This window comes from Haliaeetus leucocephalus, unplaced genomic scaffold, assembly GCF_000737465.1.
Source record: "Haliaeetus leucocephalus isolate CR32 unplaced genomic scaffold, Haliaeetus_leucocephalus-4.0 Scaffold395, whole genome shotgun sequence".
Lineage (NCBI taxonomy): Eukaryota > Metazoa > Chordata > Aves > Accipitriformes > Accipitridae > Haliaeetus > Haliaeetus leucocephalus.
Genome location: NW_010972831.1, coordinates 3,822,007 through 3,841,410, shown reverse-complemented (window position 1 = coordinate 3,841,410; position 19,404 = coordinate 3,822,007). Strand labels below are relative to the sequence as shown.

The 19,404-nt window shown below is 51.6% G+C and overlaps 3 protein-coding genes across 4 annotated transcripts; 2 read left to right on the top strand and 1 right to left on the bottom strand.

Moving 5' to 3' along the window:
• The first annotated feature begins 177 nt into the window (after positions 1-177).
• Positions 178-7,696, top strand: POLDIP2 (polymerase (DNA-directed), delta interacting protein 2). Its single transcript, XM_010573920.1, has 10 exons — positions 178-444; positions 1,137-1,234; positions 2,080-2,176; positions 2,646-2,721; positions 3,323-3,430; positions 3,664-3,800; positions 4,821-4,847; positions 5,033-5,158; positions 5,563-5,642; positions 7,223-7,696. Exons 1-10 carry the CDS (start codon positions 178-180, stop codon positions 7,335-7,337), a joined length of 1,131 nt encoding a protein of 376 aa, XP_010572222.1. The 3' UTR covers positions 7,338-7,696.
• Positions 7,697-10,032: 2,336 nt separating this feature from the next.
• On the top strand, positions 10,033-16,493 carry TSR1 (TSR1, 20S rRNA accumulation, homolog (S. cerevisiae)). Of its 2 annotated transcripts, none has more exons than XM_010573633.1 (15): positions 10,033-10,148; positions 10,227-10,330; positions 10,668-10,884; positions 10,964-11,098; positions 11,642-12,063; positions 12,356-12,515; positions 12,844-13,007; positions 13,308-13,510; positions 13,961-14,123; positions 14,343-14,453; positions 14,809-14,941; positions 15,359-15,475; positions 15,776-15,916; positions 16,044-16,118; positions 16,217-16,493. In XM_010573633.1, exons 1-15 carry the CDS (start codon positions 10,049-10,051, stop codon positions 16,393-16,395), a joined length of 2,424 nt encoding a protein of 807 aa, XP_010571935.1. In that variant the 5' UTR covers positions 10,033-10,048; the 3' UTR covers positions 16,396-16,493. The 2 variants fall into 2 exon arrangements, with proteins under 2 accessions (XP_010571935.1, XP_010571934.1); XM_010573632.1 differs by having other exon boundaries at positions 11,642-12,069.
• A 501-nt stretch (positions 16,494-16,994) lies between these two features.
• On the bottom strand, positions 16,995-19,305 carry SRR (serine racemase). Its single transcript, XM_010573919.1, has 7 exons — positions 19,138-19,305; positions 18,743-18,878; positions 18,386-18,489; positions 18,192-18,311; positions 18,003-18,077; positions 17,560-17,769; positions 16,995-17,274 (listed from the first exon to the last, which is right to left on the bottom strand). Exons 1-7 carry the CDS (start codon positions 19,303-19,305, stop codon positions 17,077-17,079), a joined length of 1,011 nt encoding a protein of 336 aa, XP_010572221.1. The 3' UTR covers positions 16,995-17,076.
• Between the last annotated feature and the right edge of the window lie 99 nt (positions 19,306-19,404).

Sequence of the window (19,404 nt, the reverse complement as noted above, 5' to 3'; positions counted from 1 at the left end):
GTTTGGGGTGGGTGTGGGGGGGGCTGTTGGTCATTGGGGGAAGACTGGGAAGGAGTTGGGGGGCTGTCGGGGTGGCTGGGGTAGCGATGGGGAGGGGAGATTGGGCTAAAGGGGCAGCTGGGCAGGGGGGTGTCCAGGGCGGTTGGGAAAAGGGATATTGGCAAAGGGGTGGGGGGCATGGAAGGGTTTGGGGGACTGGGCACTGTAGTGCATAGCGGGGCCCCCGGGGGGGCTGTGTGGTGTCCGAGGGAGGTGCGAGGCTTCCAGCCTGGCCAGCGCCTGGGGCTTGGGTGCTGTGTGCCACCTGGCCCAGGGGCTGGTTCAGCCCCTGCACACTCACCAAACTACCTCTCTGCTCCTAGAAACCGTCCGGAGGGCAAAGTGCTGGAGACCGTGGGGGTGTTTGAGGCACCGAAGCAGCACGGCAAATACGAGACGGGACAGGTAAGCAATTCTGGGGAGCGGAGCTGACCCTGCAGGCCTGTTCCACAGAGATCAGGTAGCTGAGTGATTTACCCATAAGGAGGCTGCTGCATTGTAGTAGAGGGCCAGAAGTTTCACAGTTCAGTGCTCCTTGTCTCTGCTGTGTCTGCAGTTTGTCAGTCATCTGACAGTAGCAAGTTGATAAGAATCTGCAGCATAACACAACTGTTCCTACAATGGCATTTGCTCCTCTGGCCTTATTTAAGGGTTTTGTCCCTCTAGGAACAGAAGAGACAATCACTGAATTTGAGAAATAAGAACTAAAGTTGTCATTTCTGTGCTTGTGCCGTGGAGATCTGTTTCCGTGTTCCGCGGTGTCTCCTGTGCTGGTCTCCTTTCTGCACTTCTGCTGTTCTATTACTTTATTACTGGTTTAGTCATTCACTTTTATGGGTAGAGATGACATGAATTTCTTCTCTCATCCCAGACTGCTTGTGTTCCCTCTTTGTTTCTGCTCTGGGTTTGCACAGTGGTGATTCTCCCTGTATTTCCATCCCATGCATTGATACACTTTGTAAATGTTTCTAGTTTTACCTCAGTTGACAGGTTTTTTAAATACTATCAGAAAAGGGCTTTTGGCTTCATGTTTTCTGTTGTGTCTAAGTTGATTAAAGCTTGCTGTGTATTCAAATGCAATTACTTGTTCCTTTCAGCTATTTCTTCACAGTGTGTTTGGCTATCGAGGAATAGTCCTGTTTCCCTGGCAAGCCAGGCTTTATGATCGAGATGTGGCTTCTCCTGTTGCAGAAAAGTAAGGATATGTTCTGGTGTATATGCTGTTGTACTGCTACATTTACATTTTGTATTGAGTTTCCTGGCTGGGGTAAACAAGTCCTTAAGGAGCACGATGGTATGGGTCTGTTTTGCATGAACGTAAACTAGAAGAGAGGTGCTTAAAGAAGAGACATTGCATGAGTATTAATTTTGTGTTAATTAGAGACAGGATGGAAGTATGAAGGGTGAGAGTGTACATGAAGGAAATAAAAAAAAAATGCCAGCAGCATGATTTTTTTTTTTTTTTAAATTATAAAAAAACAGCTTTGTGTTTTCCTTTTTTAGTTAGGTCTAGGCTCCTGTGTTAAAATTGCAGGCTGCTGCTTCTGTAGATTGCCAGTGAGTTGGATTTGTCAGCTGCCAGCTGACAGGTTCAACCGACTAGGCCAAGTTCATCCTTCTTGTGAACTGAGTCACTGTTCACTTCTTTCCCTCTTCCATCCATTTTCCCCCGGCCTACGTTGGAGGTGTGCTGGGCGAGTGTGCATGTGGAGTCGGGAAGGAATGAGGAGTAAGCAGAGAGAGAATCAGAGGGCAGTAGAAATACCTACCCCAAACAGGAGACTGGACTGAGCAGACAGAAATTCTGAGTTGTCTGAAAACAGGGCTGTTGTGCCTGTGACAAACACTGTTGATTGTCATCTTGGCTCATCTGTCGTTGTGTGGGTGGCTGACATGAGTTTAATTTGGATGAAACTGAATGATTACAGACTGCGAAATGTATTTAAAAAAAAAATCATTGTTTATGCATGTGCTTGGTCCTGGTAACAACAGTTTGCTGCCATCCTGTGCTTGAGCTCAGTGTTCTGCTTTTCTTTTTAGAAGCGAGAACGCGGCAGGCCATGGTTCCAAAGAGGTCAAGGGCAAAACGCACACTTACTATCAGGTGCTAATAGATGCCCGGGATTGTCCACATATAGTAAGTAACCAATAATCTTGGTATTGAAACTCAAATATCTTCTCTCTGAATGGTTCAGATGGACAGGCACTGGAAGAAAATGGCTCTGATGGCTAACTTGGTTGTTTAGAATTTTAGGACAAATTTGTTCTTCAAGTCATATTCTCCCTGAGAAATATAATCTGGAATGTCATATGACTGTTTTCTGGATCATGTTTCCCTTTTCCAACCTCACTTCCTTATCCTGTTGGCATTCCTATTCTGTTGCACGCAGGTCCTTATGAATGTGGGTTGCAGCACTGAAAATGCTCTTCGCTTGTTTGAGTGGAGAATTAGTCTAGAGGAGTTAAAAGGAGAGATGTTCTGAAGTGAATTGGTTAAATAAAATAAACATTACACACTTTAGAAACCACAATAGTAAACTGAAATATGACTGGAAACTGGCCCACGACAATCCACACAGAAAAACATAAACCTTCCTTTTTCTCAGTCCCAGAGATCACAGACAGAAGCAGTGACGTTCCTGGCAAATCACGATGACAGCAGAGCCCTCTATGCCATACCAGGTGAGTAAAATGCACCTATACCCTCTGTGGAGATGTGGGTTGTCACAAGGTGAGGTCAGAAGAGTCACCAACAGTCAGCTTCTGCCAGTGAAGCAGCAGTTCCTACAGGACATTACTGTAGTGGATCTGTCTGTGCTTTAGGGCTGTGCTAGAAACAACAGAATGACTAAAGTACATGATTCCCTTTTGGATGGATGGAAGTTGGGCAGACTCTGATCAGACATAAGCATGCCTACTTTGTGCTCTTGAGACATAGATCCCATACGCATACCCTGTTGCATACGGGCTATTCTACTTTATTACCAAGACAGCTAGATGTCTTCTTGTCCTTTGCATTTCCTGCCCAAAGTCCTTTTGTGGCAGTGCAGTCACTTCCCAGGCAGCGTGACTTTATCAGAGAAATCATTCTATGGAAAAATCTCACTGAAGAACACTGCCAAAGGTTATTACTGCCCTGTTTTCCTCCATGCTTGCTTTCTTGGCTACTGCTGCCAAAATCCTTTTCTTCACGTCTCAGTAGTGTGATCCATTTCTCCGTCAGGACAATTCTGAGCTGCTCTTCACTGGGGAAGTTCAGTGGCTTTTGGGGTTTCTTTTTCAGGTTTAGACTATGTAAGCCATGAAGATATCCTTCCCTACAGCTCCACTGATCAAGTGCCCATCCAGCATGAGCTCTTTGAGAGGTTTCTCATGTACGACCAAACAAAAGGTAATTTCTGGCTTCAGAGGGAACTCTTCAGAGCCAGATGCTTGAGGTACTCTGTAACAAGTACCCAGAACCCATCGTCTTAGATGCGGTGTAAAAATTGTGGTCTGGTTTGGGTTTTGTTACAGTAAAGCCTCCTTTAAATTATTTTTGTAACGATGTGAAAGGAGTTGCTTTGAGAGGAGAGCACTCTGGATACAGTCTCCTCATAAACTCTCATCTTTCCCTCCCCACAGTTCCACCTTTTGTAGCAAGGGATACACTGTGTGCATGGCAGGAGAAGAACCACCCCTGGCTAGAGCTTTCTGATGTACACCGAGAAACCACAGAGAACATCCGTGTCACAGTCATCCCCTTCTATATGGGCATGAGGGTAGGTCTGTGTTGCATGTCGCTGTGTTAGTTCTGCGATCTGCTTAACTTGCATGTTTTTCTAAGACCAGTTTACTGACTGAAGGTACTTTCTGCTTACTGGAGAAATGACTTTTTAATCACAGTTGCGATTTCATTGTCACAATATCCAGCAGAGGTATGAACATGAAACTTGTCATACATTTTTGGAGAACAGCTCCTGCACGTTGGCTTTTGCTTGTTGTTTGTAGGATGGGAAATACCCTCTGCTGTTCTGCAGAACTCTGTTAGCAAGATATTTAGGAAAGCTTGTGAATTGATCCTTTACTGCCTCAGTCACAGATGGGTGTGTGTGTAAGGGGGCCCCAAGGCCATCTGCCCTGTAATAACAGACATATCTGTTATCCTGCCCAGTGATGAGGTGCTGTGGGTATCTACCCCTGTTTCCTGGCTCTAATGTGGGTTAGAGGGTTGGCTAAAGCCTTCTGGATTTAGCTGATAACGATTTGCTCTTTATAGTGTAAGAACTTCATGTGGACCATCCAAAATAATGAGGCTCCGATAGACTTCTGAGTGGGAGGGCTGGGAATTACCGCAGCAGTTTGATTTCCAAGTCCAGACGAGCACAGCTGCTGGGGAGTCTGCGCCGTGGCAGGTGGACGTTTTGGTGTGCAATTGCAACTTCTGTGGAGCCCAACTGATGCTTGTCCTAACCTTGTCAGAAAAACAGGTGCCCGAAGGCAATGAAACGGGTGTTTCTAGATCTGTAGAAAGTGCGTAATTAACATGGAGATCAACCCTCCGTAGTCACAAGATCCTTGCAAATCTCCCACCTCATGATTACATGTCTAGAGCAGAGCCAGTGCCAGGCGGTAACTGATGGACTGCTTCGGAGAGCAGCTGTCTTTGTGCTCATGTGAGTTGTCTGCGTCAATCTGGCATGGAGCAAGAGCCCCTCTGCTTGTGCTGTGCTGCCAGCTGAAGAGGTTTTGGCGCTGAGCGTTGAAGGGCAGCTGCTAAAGTCTTTTGTTTCTCTTGACAGGAAGCCCAGAATTCCCATGTCTACTGGGTAAGTGCCTTTTGTTTCACGAAGCAGCTAAAGGGAAGGAGTTTATTTGCTGTGGCATCATTGCTGTGTGATAAGCTCTGAGGGAGAGTAGCCCTTGCCTGGCAACTGTTTCCCAGTATTGGCTATGGGTTATCAACTGTTCGCAGCCGATTCCAGTTTGTGATAACAGCCTTTCTTCTGTCCAGTGGCGCTACTGTATTCGCTTGGAGAACCTTGACAGCGAAGTGGTACAACTCCGAGAACGGCACTGGAGGATATTTAGCTTGTCTGGCACCTTGGAAACGGTCAGGGGCCGTGGTGTTGTAGGAAGGGTAAGTATCGTGTAGCTTCTCTTGGGAAGTGCAGCCCTTTGCTGTAGTCCTCTTGCTTGGGTTGATTTGCCAGTAAATTGCTTAGTGGGCAGTAGAAGTAGATGGAATAGGAAACTGGTAATGAAAAAAATCACATAAGCTTTTCATCTGAACTGAAACTTCACACCGAGTATTAGAGAATGATCCTAAATGACTGGTAATGGGAAAACTGGAAAAATACATGATTCTGGCATTACTCGCTGGGTGAGTTGTTTGCTGTGTAATTGGTAGCGATGCTCAGGTGTGGACTCTCTGACTTTCTTCTCACTATGTGAATACAAAATATAAACTTCCTGTTGATGCCTGTCTGTAAGGAATGTTAAGATCCGTCGCTGATGCAGAGTGGTCTCTTCTTGTCTTCTCAGGAGCCAGTTTTATCCAAAGAACAGCCGGCATTTCAGTACAGCAGTCACGTCTCCCTGCAGGCATCCAGTGGTCACATGTGGTAAGAAGCACTTACTACTGCAGTAGTGATTTAGATATAGGACCCCACAGCGCTGAGCTGGGACGCAGTTTGCAGTCTGGAGTTATGGCTGAAAGGTGGGTGGAATTGGACTGGACAGGACGGGACATACTTGATAGTTAAAATTTTTATGAGCTTCTCTATAGCAGTATCGCAGTTAGTGAGAAGACGATCTATTGATTCTCTGCACCAAGAGAGGTTCCAGGCTAATTTATCCTTCTTCTGTGGTCTATGCTAGACTGGATTTGCAAAGACACGAAGTGATTCTCTTGTCATCTTCTGCTGTACTCAGTTTCTGTCCCTTTCAGTCCTTGGTGCAAGAGGCAAGGCTTCATGCTGGTGTTTCCCTAGGCAGCAGGGATGCGTGAACTGGTATCCTCTCTTTGGAGAGGTCTGGGCTTTGATTCTATCCCTGTGTGAAGCTGTGCGGTTCTGTTTCCATGAGGAATTGGCACGTGGGGTTATTCCCAGTTTAGGCCAGATAAGGCCTTCAGCCTAACTGGTGTTGCAAGTCCCCCCTTCCATAACTGCAGCTAGGAAAGTGCTCAGCTGAGTTGTTGTTTTGCTGTGCTGCAGGGTTCAAGCAGTTTCCCTCTGTTTGCATTTCAGATGGGTTAGCACATTTAGTGTCATCTCTGTGTGAACAAGAAATGCACGGGCACCTCTTGCCTGCTCTATGAAAGGTCTTTCTAGCTTGCATTTTTTGAGTAAATCTGTTTCGGAGTTAAGCTGCATTGGAACTGCCTTTGAGTTAGGAAAAGCAAGAGAGCAGCTCTTTGCCCGTAGGACATACCCTTGTTTTCCACGTTAATGCGTTTTGAATTGCCTGAATGCATGTCCTGGGGAATAGAACCAGCTTGTTTAGTAGTTTTTCACTTTCTGTCTGCCTCCTGAAGAGAAAGAGACAAAGGTTCTGCAGCTCAGAAGCTGCTCAGTTTGACTTCTGGTGTTCGATTGTGTCCTCTCCATCATGAGAACCTGTTAGTTTATCTCCACGATCCTCTTGCCTGTGTCGTGTTCTGCAGTACGTTTGTCTGTAGTTCAGGGCAGTAAAAAAATTATTTGTTGTACAGGGACAGGCAGATTCAGTTCTGAAATACCCTTTCTGAAATGCAAAGCAGAAACTATTCCAAATTACATCTGTGATGGGATTTCGTGTTGTTGCAGACTTCTTAACCAGTGGAGCTTCTGCCAAGAAATATGAATCTGAGTTTATGTGTAATCGGTTTGTAAAAATAGCTTGGATGGTTCTGTCTCCTGTGGGGTGGGAATTAGGTAAACACTGCCGCAGATGCGTGGAGGGCGCTTACCTCCTGGAGGCTCCAATCATGACATCTTTGTTCAGGAAATGTATATTAGAGATGTGATGTAAACTGCCCAGGAGTCTTCCAATAAATGAGTCATCTTGGCAGGCAGATGTACTTGCTGCTGGATGGGCCTTGCAAATGCAGCCCTGGAGTCCCTGTGCAGGATATGGAAGAGCTCGTGTCTTACCTTCTAGCTGATGATTCCCAGCTGTGTTCGTCCCTGGCCTCTGCATGATCTCTGCCATTATTTTGCAGGGGTACTTTTCGATTTGAGAGGCCTGATGGCTCCCACTTTGATGTCCGAATCCCACCCTTTTCTCTGGAAAGCAACAAAGATGAGAAGACCCCCCCCTCCGGCCTTCACTGGTAGAGCAGACCGAGTGCTGAGACCCACAGAGACCTGTGTGTGTTGTAGACCTTTGCCTCCCCATTATGCTGCAGCCAAGAACATGGAGCTTTTAAACATTTTAAACCATTTTTGTTTTAACTGTTGTCTAATGGGGAGGCTTTTTTGAACTTTAATACTGGCTCTCTCGGGCTGCTTGTAAACATAAGCTGTGTTCTAGTTAACCCTTCCCTTTGTGGCACCTGCTGGGCTTGGAGCTGGGGGATGTAGATCTGTGCTGCTGCAGAAGATTGGCCCCCTCAGCAGGCCTGGACCCTTTCCAATGTGTTGTGAATTCTCTGCAATGTGAGGTTTCTCTAATAAACTGGCCCTTCCAGTTGCAACCAGTCTTCCTTTATAAACCAAGGCCTAGGCTTTGCAACCAGCCTGCCCCGGCTTGTGCTCCCCCTTGTCCACATGCAAAGTGGAGTCAGCCCGGATTTCTCACTGCTTCAGAAGGCAGCAGTGATGCTGGTTTAGGGAGCAGGAATGTGAGCTCAGCCTTCCTGCAATGCAGCTGCTTTCTGGGATTAGCCAGGGAGCTTCACTCCTCATTGCACAGCTTGTCTGGGCTGTGTGCTGGAGTGATGCGAAGCCTGTTTTGTCAGAGAGCACAGAGGGGGGAAGGTGGGTTGGCAGGTGGTGCTGAGCAGGCTGCCATGGTGTCTTGTGTGTGTAAAGCACTCGGCTTTGTGTTGTGATGGTACAGGAGAGCTGAAGAGGGCCCTCCCCCTGCAAGGGCTTGCCTTACTACAGGGATCTGCATCCCAACTGCTGGAGGATACTTCCCCGTTCACGCTGCAGCTGTAACCGTATTTCCCTGGTAGTTTCTGCTTTGGCAGGAAGAGCTTGTTTTAACCTGCAGTGCTGTCAGCCACAGAGAGGTGGTGCTTGGCTTTCTGCTCCTGCTTGCTCAGCTTGATGGGTTATGATATTTTGGTAGTCTGTGCGGAGGGCCCTGCAGAACTGCACAGGTCAGCAAAATACCTGTAAGCTTAGGATGTATGCATTTGTGGGAATTTCGCTTTTACATGCGACGGGCCTGGTCCGCAGTGCAAATCAGGTGTTAGCTCTTTTTACAAGCCAGAGTGGCTCTCAGCAGCGCTGAGGATTGCAGAGATCTGGAGAGATGTCAGCCCCCATGGTGGGACCCTTCTGGCTGTCTCTGGGTTTCCAGACTTCTGGGTGACTCGTGGGGGCAGACATAGTTGACTTTGTGATAGGAACCCTAGGCAGAAAGTTTCAAACCTTGCTCCTTTCCCTGGTCTTGCTTAAATGACAAGGTATAACTAACTCACAGGACTTGTTTTTCTTGATTTAGAAGATTCCTAGTTATTCCCTCTTCCTCTGAGTCCTCTCTGAGCAGCCACTTCATATTTGGCTCTGCAAGGCAGTGCTGTGGCAGTGCTACGGGCCATCTCGGCTGATGGACAAACAGCCTTCAGAAACGACAGCGGGAGAGACTTTGCATGCTGTCTCGCAGCCAGTGTATACCTGTATAGAGAGACTTAATTACTACTGCTTAAACAGTGTTTTTCTGTCACCGGTCTCTTAATTTTGTGTCTTCCTTCCTATCAGGTAGGACATGCTATCTACATTGCTTTTAGAGTTGAAAGGTTTAGACAACCAGCCTGCTTTTAGGGGTAGAAAAGGATCTGTAAAGAACAGCCCATGGCTGACAACCCCATGTTGCTGCTGTCACGCCGATTTCTTTGCAGGAGGAAAAGGGGGGGGGATGACTCCCAAGTTCAGAGGAAGCAGGGACCTGTAGGAACCTGTTTTTTCCCTCCTATCCAGTTGCTCAATCGGGATCGGAATAGCAGCTGCCCTGCCTCTCCCTTGGGTTACTGACTTCAGCTTTACTGGCAATTGCAACACCACTGTAAATGTTTAACCCTATTGCTCACCTGCCCGTGTTTCTGGGGTGCTGTGGACCTAATGCTTCCAGTAACAAGCAGAGTGTTGTATTCCTGAGTGACGGTGTGGTCCTGGGGACAGGGGCTCTGCCAGCACCAGGCAGAGCGGCTGTTGCAGCTGCGAGGCGTGTTTGGTGTGACGTGCTGCCGGGGCAGGGTACGGCCGAGGCCTGGGGTCTGGGAACAGTCTTGGCTGGATAATGATTGCCAAGAACCAAGGTGACCAGCGCTGCCAGTACCAAACAGCGCTGGGACAAAGCGGCACAGGGAGCATAGGAATGTTTTCACTCCATCAGTCTTTGTGGAGGGGAGCCGTGGGGTATGCCTGGCCTGGGGCTCAGGGAGGGCCTTCCCTCAACTGCTGCTTCCCACAGGACTGTTTCCAGAGCGCGGGCAAGCCCTCTCCCTGCGGTCGGGCAGCTTTCCTCTTGTGTAAATACCTGTACAAAGAACTAATCAATAAAGCGCTGAAGGAAGGGCTGTCACTCCTGCCTCTCATTCCGCACCGCTCCCTCCGCCGCGGCGCCGACGGGCACCAGCCTCCCTCCCTCCCTGCACCGGCTCTGGGGCTCGCCCCTGCCCCGCAGCGGTGTTCTCCCCGGGGGCCGGGTCCGCCGCTCCTCCCTCTCAGCGGGCAGGGCCGGAGCTGCGCTCACCCCCGTCCCTCACGCCGCCATCTTAGTGTCGGCGAGGCGCTGTGCGCTCCCGGCGTGCCCTGCGGCGCCGGAAGTGACGCGCGCGGCGCGGGCGGAAGCGCTGAGGAGGCAGCGAGGAGGCAGCATGGTGGCGGCGGGCGCCCACCGGCCCGGGCCGCTGAAGCAGCAGAACAAGGCGCACAAGGGCGGGAAGCACAGCGGGTCGTCGCAGCGCCGCGCTGGAGGTGAGGCGCGGCGGGCCCGGCCGGGTTCCTCGCCGGCCCTAGCGAGCCGCGGCCTGCCTGACCGTTCTGTCCCCGCAGGCCGCGTCTCTGTCAAGGCCCAGCCCCGCCGGCGGCTCCGCGATCTCAGCAGGGTGGACCGGCGGCACCAGGCGCTGCAGCTCCGCCGGCAGCGCAAGGAGGCGGTGAGGGCTGCGGGGGAACCGGAGCCGGGCCGGATGCGGTGGGAGAGGGAAACGGGTCGGATCTTTGCGAGGGGGTGGTGGGGAGCGGGAGTGGGGCCGGTGCGGGTCTCGGTGTGGGTGTGTGTCCGTGGGGACCGAGCCAGTTTGGGTTTTTTGCGAGTGGATGAGGAACTGGGCTAGGCAGAGGAATGGGTGCCTGGGTCAGTTCAGTTTGGGGCAAGCAGAGCATTACTGGACCGAGTGGTTTTGAGCTGAGCTGTGGAGGGATCCAGTCTTGATCTGGGGGGGGTGGAATAGGAACCGGGCTGGCGTTCATGCTCTGCAGTTGTGCCCACAGGTGCTGGCGGAGAAGCGGACCTTGGGCAGCAGGGATGGGCCCCCCCACCTCGTGGTTCTGGTGCCGCTGCACAGCAGGGCTGCAGCCCACGACACCCTCTGCTTGCTGCAGAGCCAGGACTCAGCTGTTGTCCGTGTGGATGAGGGGAGAACTGGTGGCTTTGCGCTCCTTTGCCCCCGACTCAAGCAGCGCTGGCATTTTGTGACAGCACAGGCAGGTGAGGAAATGCTGTTGTTGGTGTGGTTCTTGGCTCCGAACCTCTGGCAGCCTCAGTAATGGGGGTCTTTTGCCTGCAGGGGACCTTCACACTGTCTTAGACCTAGCAAAGGTTGCTGACTCCCTCCTGTTCATCCTGGATCCTGCAGATGGCTGGGATGGCGTGGGGGAGCACTGCCTCTCCTGCCTCTTTGCACAGGGGCTCCCCAGTTATGGTGAGCAAGTGAGAAACATTAAGTGCTTATAGTGGTATATAGGTTGAGGGGGTGCTTGATGGGGGTTTAGTATTGCAGTAATTAAAAGCTCTGTATGTTAATAGGTCTTTGATTGCTCAGTTTCTGAGCATAGATCAGTCGGGTGAATGCTATTCTCGTGCTGCCTTGTTGTGTTACTACCCTGGTGGGGGAGCGCTGGGGATAAAAGGGGTTTTCTAGGTTTAGGCCTCTGGGTGTATGGTGGTGTCAGTACTGTATGGCTATCTAGGCATGCAGAACAAAAGGGATTCAGACGCTTCCTTGCTAAGTTCAGTTCCTGGGCTCTTATCTCCATGGTCTCATTTAGTCTCAGAATCTTATCTCTGAAGACACGTTTTCTGTCCCAAGGGTTCTTTTGAATGTGTGAAACTGTCTTTGCATCTCATGTGAATCTGTTTGGTTACTTGGGTTGCTGATATTTGAGTGTTTGTTAGTGCTTGGTAAAAGGGGTATAACAAGGTTTACAACCTGATCCTGAACTCTGTTCTATGCACTGTTTGGTAGCTCTTGCTGTCCCAGGGTGCACTGACTTGCCACCTAAGAAGCGGATAGATGCTAGGAAGAAACTTGCCAAAGCGATTGAGAAGCGCTTTCCCGAGGCCAAGCTCTTCCCCCTGAACACGGAGCAGGAGTCCTTGCTGCTGCTGAGGCACCTTGCCACCCAGAAGCAGCGGCATCTTGCTTTTCGGGACAGGCGGGCTCACCTGCTCGCCTATGCTGCTGAGTTTGTGCCCGGTCAGGATAGTGACCTAGTTGGGACCTTGAAGGTGTCTGGCTTTGTGCGGGGACAGACCCTCGACGTGAACAGCCTGGTGCATGTTGTGGGGCATGGAGACTTCCAGATGAGCCAGGTGGATGCTCCCCCCGACCCCCTCTCTTTGAACCCCCGAGTGATTAAAGGACAGAAGAGGAGTCAGGACATGGAGATACAGGTGTGTGGGAGGTCAGGGCTTCGCTGGGCCCATTAGAACATGATGTTTGTAAACTTTAATCAGGAAAATACAACTGGGTATATGTGATCAATGAGGGGGAAAGGAAGCTGCATCAGAGTCAGTAAGCCTGTGTTCTGCCACTGAGCTGAGATTCCTTGCCCACAGCGTATAACAAACGTTACATTACAACATAATAAATGTGATACTGAAGGGAGTTTTGCTTTGGACCGATTGCTGGCTTGAGTTAGATGTATTCACAGCTGGGGACTCTGCTCTTGCCCTTCAGGATGACTCTGTAAATGGTACTGATGAGATGGAGGAAGATGTTAAGGTCCTGATGAAGGCAGATCCAAACAAGCAGGAATCTTTGCAGTCAGAAGTGGCTCCTGATCCTATGGAAGGGGAGCAGACATGGCCTACTGAAGAAGAACTGCAAGAAGCAGAGGGTGAGTAGCAGCAATACTTCTGGACCTTTTCCTTGTCCCTGTTAAGATAGTTTTTAGAAACCCTCCATCACCAGGATGGCAGAGGGTGGCTGTGAAGAAACACACTAGTTGGGAGCCCAGGGCTTCCATTCCTAGTCCCATTACCTGAGTAAGTGGTTTGCCTGGCAATTTAGCAGGGTTACATTTTAGCTGCCTTTTCTGGGCCCTGGCAAATTCTGTGCTGGGAAACAGCAATTCTGGTCTAGAGCTGATCTTGGCTGTCCTGGTGTAAATGTTGCTGAGGGAAAGGAGAATTATTCCTGTATTAACCATTGGTGGGAATCTACAGCTTCTCTGAAGGCAAACAGGAGACTGGTGAAGGTCCCCAAAGGCACATCCAAGTACCAGGCTGCCTGGATTGTGGATGATGGAGAAGAAGGCAGTGAGAAAGATGATGATGATGATGAAGAGGATGATATTGATGATGATATGATGGAAGAGGCAGTTTCCCAGGTACCTCCAAGAGCTGATATTGCAAGTGATCTCCAGGGCATTATTGCCTATTCTAGGACAATCCTGTCCTGGCTTGCTCCGTGCAAGGGCACAACACAGAGCCAGGACTTGCCTGGATTTCCATTGTTAAATCTCTCATGTATCATGTTGCTTCTTTGGGGTGTTAGATACTGAAATGAGGGACTGTGGTGTAACTTGGGTCACAATTCACGCTGCGTGAGTACACGCAGGGTTTGCAGTGCTGCATGGACATCAACAGAGCACGTGTGCTCACAGGCTCTGTGCTGTCCTGTGTGTCAGGAGGGGGAAAGCAGCGAGGAGGAAGAGGAACCTGCAGAGGAGGAGTGTGAGACTATGACTGTTTCTGAGTGCTTGCGGGATGACCGGTATGATGAGAAAGTGGAAGAAGATGAACAGATGCTGGAGAGATACAAACAGGAGAGAATGGATGAAATGTTTCCAGATGAAGTGGACACGCCACGTGATGTGCCTGCCAGAGTCCGGTAAGAAACAGAATGCTTTAAGAGCAGCTGGAAGGCACCTTTCTGTCTAGTTTGGTGAGATAGGGTGGGAAGCCTGTGATGTCTTAGCCGTGGTGTCTGAACCTGGCTGAAGGACTCTTCTGAAGACTCATTCCTAGGCTCTGAGGCTTCCAGGGGAGGCACTAGTTGGGGGGTGGTGGGTGGGCCTGGGCAGCTCCCTACGGCAGGGAGAGCTGGGCCCTGACCTGGGAGAGGGAGGGGGATGGCAGAGCCGACAAGGAAGGGCAGGTTGTCTGGAGACTTGGCTGCTGTTTCTAGCTCGCTCTGCACTAAGATCTTTTCTGAGAGCTAACATTTGCTTTGTTCGCTTTGCCCTCTCTGAAGGTGCGAGTCCTTGCAGACCACAGAAGGTGCTGGGCGCACACCTCAATTGGTGAAGTAGTTTTGTCTTTTCTGTTATCTGTTCTCTAGGTTCCAGAAGTACAGGGGGCTGAAGAGCTTCCGGACTTCTCCATGGGACCCCAAAGAGAATCTCCCAAGGGATTATGCCAGGATTTTCCAGTTCCAGGACTTCTCCCGAACTAGAAAGCACCTCTTCCGGCAAATAGAGAAAGAGGAGACTGAAGGAGCCTTGGTAGCTCCCTTTTCTCTTGCTGATCTCTTCCCCTACTGTGTTCCTTTACTCCTAATAGGAAAGACTTGTCAGGGAGGTGGCTGGGTGATCTGGTTCTTAGCATGAAGCCATGAGTTCAGATGACAGTGTTCTCCTGGATTCCCTCTCTAACCCAGGCGTGTGTTACTTCTGACACTTTTCTGTTGAGAGAAGTATTCACAACTGATCCTCTCTTGGCAGGTTGGCTGGTATGTTACGCTTCATGTCTGCAATGTCCCTGTCTCAGTGATGGAGAGCTTCAAAGAAGGGAAGCCCCTAGTCCTGTTCTCGCTACTTCCCCATGAACAAAAGGTGACTAAGTATGTCCCTGCTGATATCTTGTAGGTGTGCAGCTCCTTGTCCGATTCCCTCAGGCTGCAGGATTGGAGAGGTTCTGCCTGCAGAGGGTTTGGGCTGAAATCTCCCTTCATTGCTCGTGTTTCAAAGTAGGACCTTACCTTTGGTCAGAGCAGGCTGAAGGTGCCAGAGGTGTTTAGGCTAGAGTGTCTGAGCCTAGCTGAGGTGTCTGCATTGGTGACTGGCGATCCTTTGTGAAGCCATTAGCAAGGTCATTATTCTCTGCTGCAATGTCCTGTTGCTTTCCACTCTGTCTACCATCGCTGGCCAGCCCTGCTGTCAGCCCCTCACAGTGCTGCCTCTTTTGCAGATGTCCGTGTTGAATTTCCTGGTGCGTCGGCATCCAAGCAACAGCGAGCCAGTGAGGGCAAAGGAGGAACTGATCTTTCACTGTGGGTTCAGACGCTTCCGAGCATCCCCCTTGTTCTCCCAGCACACCTCAGGTTTGTGAGGGACCGGTGGGGTGGGCACAGGTATGCCAGGAGGTGGGGCTGGGGTTTCTAGGGCAGGAAGCCTGTGATGTCTTAGCCGTGGTGTCTGAACCTGGCTGAAGGACTCTTCTGAAGACTCACTAGGCTCTGAGGCTTCCAGGGGAGGCACTAAGCAGTGAGGAGTGGAAGGGCTTGGGCAAGGTGGCTCACTGGTCCAGGCAAGGTGGTGGCAGGCTCCATGCAGTGAGCTGGTAGCTCAGAGGATCACCGTTGTTCCCAGATCCTCTGCGCCAGCGGAGGAGGGGTGTTTGTCATCTGTTTTCCTAAAGCACAGAGCCTGTTTGCCAGGGAAGAATGGGCTCAGTGGGGTTTCCTGGAGCTCCGAGGACTGCTGTTGGCCTAAACTTGATTGTTGTTGTTCTGTCCTAGCTGATAAGCACAAGCTGGAGCGTTTCCTGCGCCCAGATGCTGCCCTGGTGGTGACTGTTTATGCTCCCATCACTTTCCCTCCTGCCTCAGTGCTGCTTTTTAAACAGAGAAGTAACGGTAAGTTGATAAGTGCTGAGGAGGTGGTGTCTGGGAAACAAACGTTAGGAGGCTGTTCCCATACCCCACTTACAAGTGCATCTATTCAGAAAGTATGACTTGAAAAAGCTGTCCCCTTCATGCTGTTTGAGAATATGAATGCATTTCCATCCCCAGTATCATTGGCACCTTTGTCCGTCCCTGCTGTGGTGTGCCTCTGGGCCTGGAACCATTTGGAGAAGGGGGTTGTGGTGGGGGAGGAGTTGATGGAGGCACCTTCTGTGGTGCTGCCCTGGTACTTTAAGTGACTCTGCCTTGCAGGAATGCACGACCTCATCGCCACGGGTTCTCTGCTTTCTGTGGACCCAGACAGAATTGTTGTCAAGCGGCTGGTGCTCAGTGGCCATCCTTTCAAGATCTTTACCAAGACGGCTGTCGTGCGATACATGTTCTTTAACAGAGGTATGGGTCGGCTCATCTCTGTGGTGGGAAGAGGGGATGTGGAAGCAGAACTCCTGCCCCTGCGGGAGCAGTTGTGTTGGTGCAGTGAAGCTTGTTTCTTACCTGCCTTTTGTGTTTTGATCTCCAGAGGATGTGATGTGGTTTAAGCCAGTGGAGCTCAGGACAAAATGGGGTCGTAGAGGACACATTAAGGAGCCATTAGGTAGGTTTGATTTGGTTATTTCTCTCTGTGATGCTGAGCAGGATGTGGTCATCCTGGGCAGGAGGGACAGCTAATGGCCTCTTCTGCTCTCTGCTTAGGGACCCATGGTCACATGAAGTGCCACTTTGATGGACAGCTGAAGTCCCAGGATACGGTGCTGCTGAACCTCTACAAGCGCGTTTTTCCTAAATGGACTTATGATCCCCATGTTCCAGAGCCCATGCCGTGGGTGAGGAGTGAGAGTGTGCTGCCGGTGCAGGAGGTGGAAATGGAATAAGTCTCCAGCATGGCTAATGCAGTTTGTGCCTTAGCTCCCCGGATGCTGTTCTCAGCCCGTGCACAGCAAGGACAGCACTGATGTCTTGGACGTATTACTGCTGGGGTCTGTACAGGGGCGGCTGTCTCACCAGCTGCTGCTCAGGTACCAGCTACAGCTATTTATTTTAATGGAAAATGTTTTAAAAAACATCTAAGTGCCTGTGTCTTGGTGGAGGCCAGCTGAGGCAGCCAAATGGGGAGGCTGTGTGCACCCTTTGTCTGGTGAACCTCTTGGCCCACTGGGGCTGTTGTCTTTCCCTTGTGCCCTGCCACAGTGGTGCATGCAGGGATTTTGCTGTATCAAGGACAGGAGTTTGCTGGAAGTTATTGTGATGCTGAGAAAGAAAGGTGAAGTAGCAGCTGGGGAGAGTGACTGACCCTAGCTCACTGGAGGCCTGTCCCAGAGCAGGGCAGCTGAGGAGCAGAGAACAGGCAGTGCTTTGTTTCCAGGCCCCCCCAGTAGCAACCCTTTATTGTGGAACCAAGCAGCTCTATGCTGTAGAGACTGAGGCCAGCTTCCCTTATCCCTCCACAAAAACTTTCAAATGTTTGGGGTTGTTTATCTGTTTTTTAGTAGCGCACAAACCAGACTGTACAAATTCAGAGTGAGGTTTCTGTCACTTGAGACACCACTCCGTTCTCATTCCACTTTCCCAGGGAGGTCTGTGAGCCAGGTCAGGGAGCTCAGGTCCACGTTTCCCCCGCACAGCACGATGCAAACGTTCTCCACATCCCGGGGGACTGCCTGGAACTGCTCCGAGAGCACGGCTGCCACTCCCACGCCTGCTGTTGGCTCAATCAGCAGCTTCATCCTTTCCCACACCAGCCGCGTGGCTCGCTGTCGGGACAGAGAAGCAGCTGTCATCCCAGCAGCAAGTACAGGCTGCTCCAGGGCTGCGGAGGGCACTGCATGTGCACATCTCTGCAGCACTCTGGGAAGGGAGAGCAGAGCTTCCGCCAGCCCTCTCCAGCTGGAGACAGTGTGGGTGTTGAACAGCTGCGGTGGTGTGCAGGGGCTTGTGCTGCCCTGGGAGAGTGTAGGGGTGAGAGTGGAGGGGCAGAGCGCGGATGGAGGCAGCTGCCTGCTGGCAGCTACCGTGAGAAGGGAGCTGGGAGCGTTTACCTTGATTTCTTCCTCTGAGACTGTCAGGACATCATCAACCAAATCCCTGATGATGGGCCATGTGTTTGGTCCAATGCTGGTTTTAACTGCATCTGCGATGGTATCCGGCGGGTGAAGGTTGGGGGTCAGTTCCCCTCTTACCTTGGACTGGTAACAGTCATCTGCGTTGCGTGGCTCAGCAGCAAACACTTTCACATCTGGTCTCAAAGCCTGCGGAGAGCAGGAGGAGCTGCTCAGTTGAAACTAGTGTGTGCCTGTCTGCTGTTGTTGCACATGCAGGGGGCCGAGTAGGCCATGCTGCTGCCATGCAAACCCTGGGTACCCAGAGATTTTCATAACAGGGTGTCTCCGTTTCTAAAGAGAAAAGCTGCTGTCTGTCTTGGGAGCCCTGCACTTCCCATGGGGAGATGTAGCCACCACTTCCCAGATGAGCTGTTGCCTACCTTGATGGCAACTGCTATTCCTGCAATCATTCCTCCACCTCCAACGGGAGCCACTATTGCATTTACCTCGGGTGCCTGTGCAGAAAGGAAGCGTGACTGCTTCTGGCACCTCAGGTACCCCTTTTTGCTGTGCTCCTGCCTACAAGGAGCAGAGCCCTGGGCCGGGTCCGGGCTGTGCATTTCCCTCACCTGCTCCAGTACCTCCAGGGCGATTGTGCCTTGCCCTGCAATCACCACCGGCTCCTGGTTGGGGTGCACCATGACTCCTCCTGTCTCCTGGACTACGCGAGACGCTGTCTCTGCTCTGGACTAATGGAAAGCGCAGATGGTTGCCTCTCAGTCCAGCTGTGCTGTGTCCCGAGCCAGTCTTCCCTGTGACATACCTTGTCATTGGGCTCGCATGGCACCAGTGTTGCACCATAGGTGAGGATGGCAGCTTGCTTACAGTGTGGGGCTGTCCGGGGCACCACGATATAGGCGGGAATCCCTGTGTGATGAAAGAGGAAGCAAATCTGACAGCCAAAAAGCTGCAACCAGCCAGTTAGTGCTGCAGGAGCCAGCCATGCCTTGCCTATGGTAGCTCCTGCATGCGTTCAGGAGAGGGATACTGCTGCTTATCTCCAGGGGTGTCAGAGCTGGGTGCTTGGAGCTGCATTTACCAGCTCTGCGTTTACCCCTGGCTCTCTGCCTGCTGCCTGGCTGTTCTCTGAGCTGGGGCTGGAGGTCGGCACATGCATTACCTTCTGCCTGGGCAGCACAGGCGAGCGCCTGCCCGTGATTCCCACTGCTGTGCGTCACGACGGCCCGAGGCAGCCCCCCTCCAGCGCGTTTGCTCTCCTCAACGAGGTTCCTGACTGCGTTCAGGGCACCCCGGATCTGGAAGGAGAGCACAGCACCCTCAGTGCCGCTGTGCCTGGGAGCCGGCATGTTGGGCTCTGCGGGCAGGTGGGGAATCTCCTTCCCTGCAGCCTCCCCTGTGCCTTGGGAAGCGCGTCAGCCCCCACGCGGGTCAGCAGGAGCCACGTCTGCTTCGAAGGCTGGAAAGTGTCGGCGGAAAGCGAGTTCCTCCGGTGCGAGAAGCGACCTTTGCCCCCAAGCTGGCCGAGGGACACTCAGTGCCGCCATCCCCGCGCACCTTGAAGGAGCCGGTCCTCTGGAAGAGCTCGCACTTGAAGAGCAGCCGTCGTCCGGCCAGGCGGTCCAGGCTCCCGCTGGTGAGCAGCGGCGTGCGGTGCAGCCGGCCCCGGAGCCGTTCCTCCGCCGCCCGGACCTCGGCCAGGGCCAGGCGGGGCGGCCCCGCCATGTGCTCGGCGCTGCGCGGTCCGCGACCACCCGTCCCCGCGTCGAACGCGCATGCGCGCGGCGGCACCCCCGTCTTTTTTTTTTTTTTTTTTTTTTTTTT

Excerpts from the sequence above, each read along its gene's own strand:
- SRR (XM_010573919.1), bottom strand. The coding sequence starts at position 19,305 with ATGGCGGGGCCGCCCCGCCTGGCCCTGGCCGAGGTCCGGGCGGCGGAG. Across the intron at positions 18,490-18,742 it reads CTGTGCTGCCCAGGCAGAAG|GGATTCCCGCCTATATCGTG; the intron begins GTAATGCATGTG and ends TTCATCACACAG. Across the intron at positions 17,770-18,002 it reads GAATAGCAGTTGCCATCAAG|GCTTTGAGACCAGATGTGAA; the intron begins GTAGGCAACAGC and ends TGCTCTCCGCAG.
- POLDIP2 (XM_010573920.1), top strand. The coding sequence starts at position 178 with ATGGAAGGGTTTGGGGGACTGGGCACTGTAGTGCATAGCGGGGCCCCC. Across the intron at positions 2,177-2,645 it reads CCCGGGATTGTCCACATATA|TCCCAGAGATCACAGACAGA; the intron begins GTAAGTAACCAA and ends CCTTTTTCTCAG. Across the intron at positions 2,722-3,322 it reads AGCCCTCTATGCCATACCAG|GTTTAGACTATGTAAGCCAT; the intron begins GTGAGTAAAATG and ends TTTCTTTTTCAG.
- TSR1 (XM_010573632.1), top strand. The coding sequence starts at position 10,049 with ATGGTGGCGGCGGGCGCCCACCGGCCCGGGCCGCTGAAGCAGCAGAAC. Across the intron at positions 13,008-13,307 it reads TGGAAGAGGCAGTTTCCCAG|GAGGGGGAAAGCAGCGAGGA; the intron begins GTACCTCCAAGA and ends CCTGTGTGTCAG. Across the intron at positions 13,511-13,960 it reads GATGTGCCTGCCAGAGTCCG|GTTCCAGAAGTACAGGGGGC; the intron begins GTAAGAAACAGA and ends TCTGTTCTCTAG.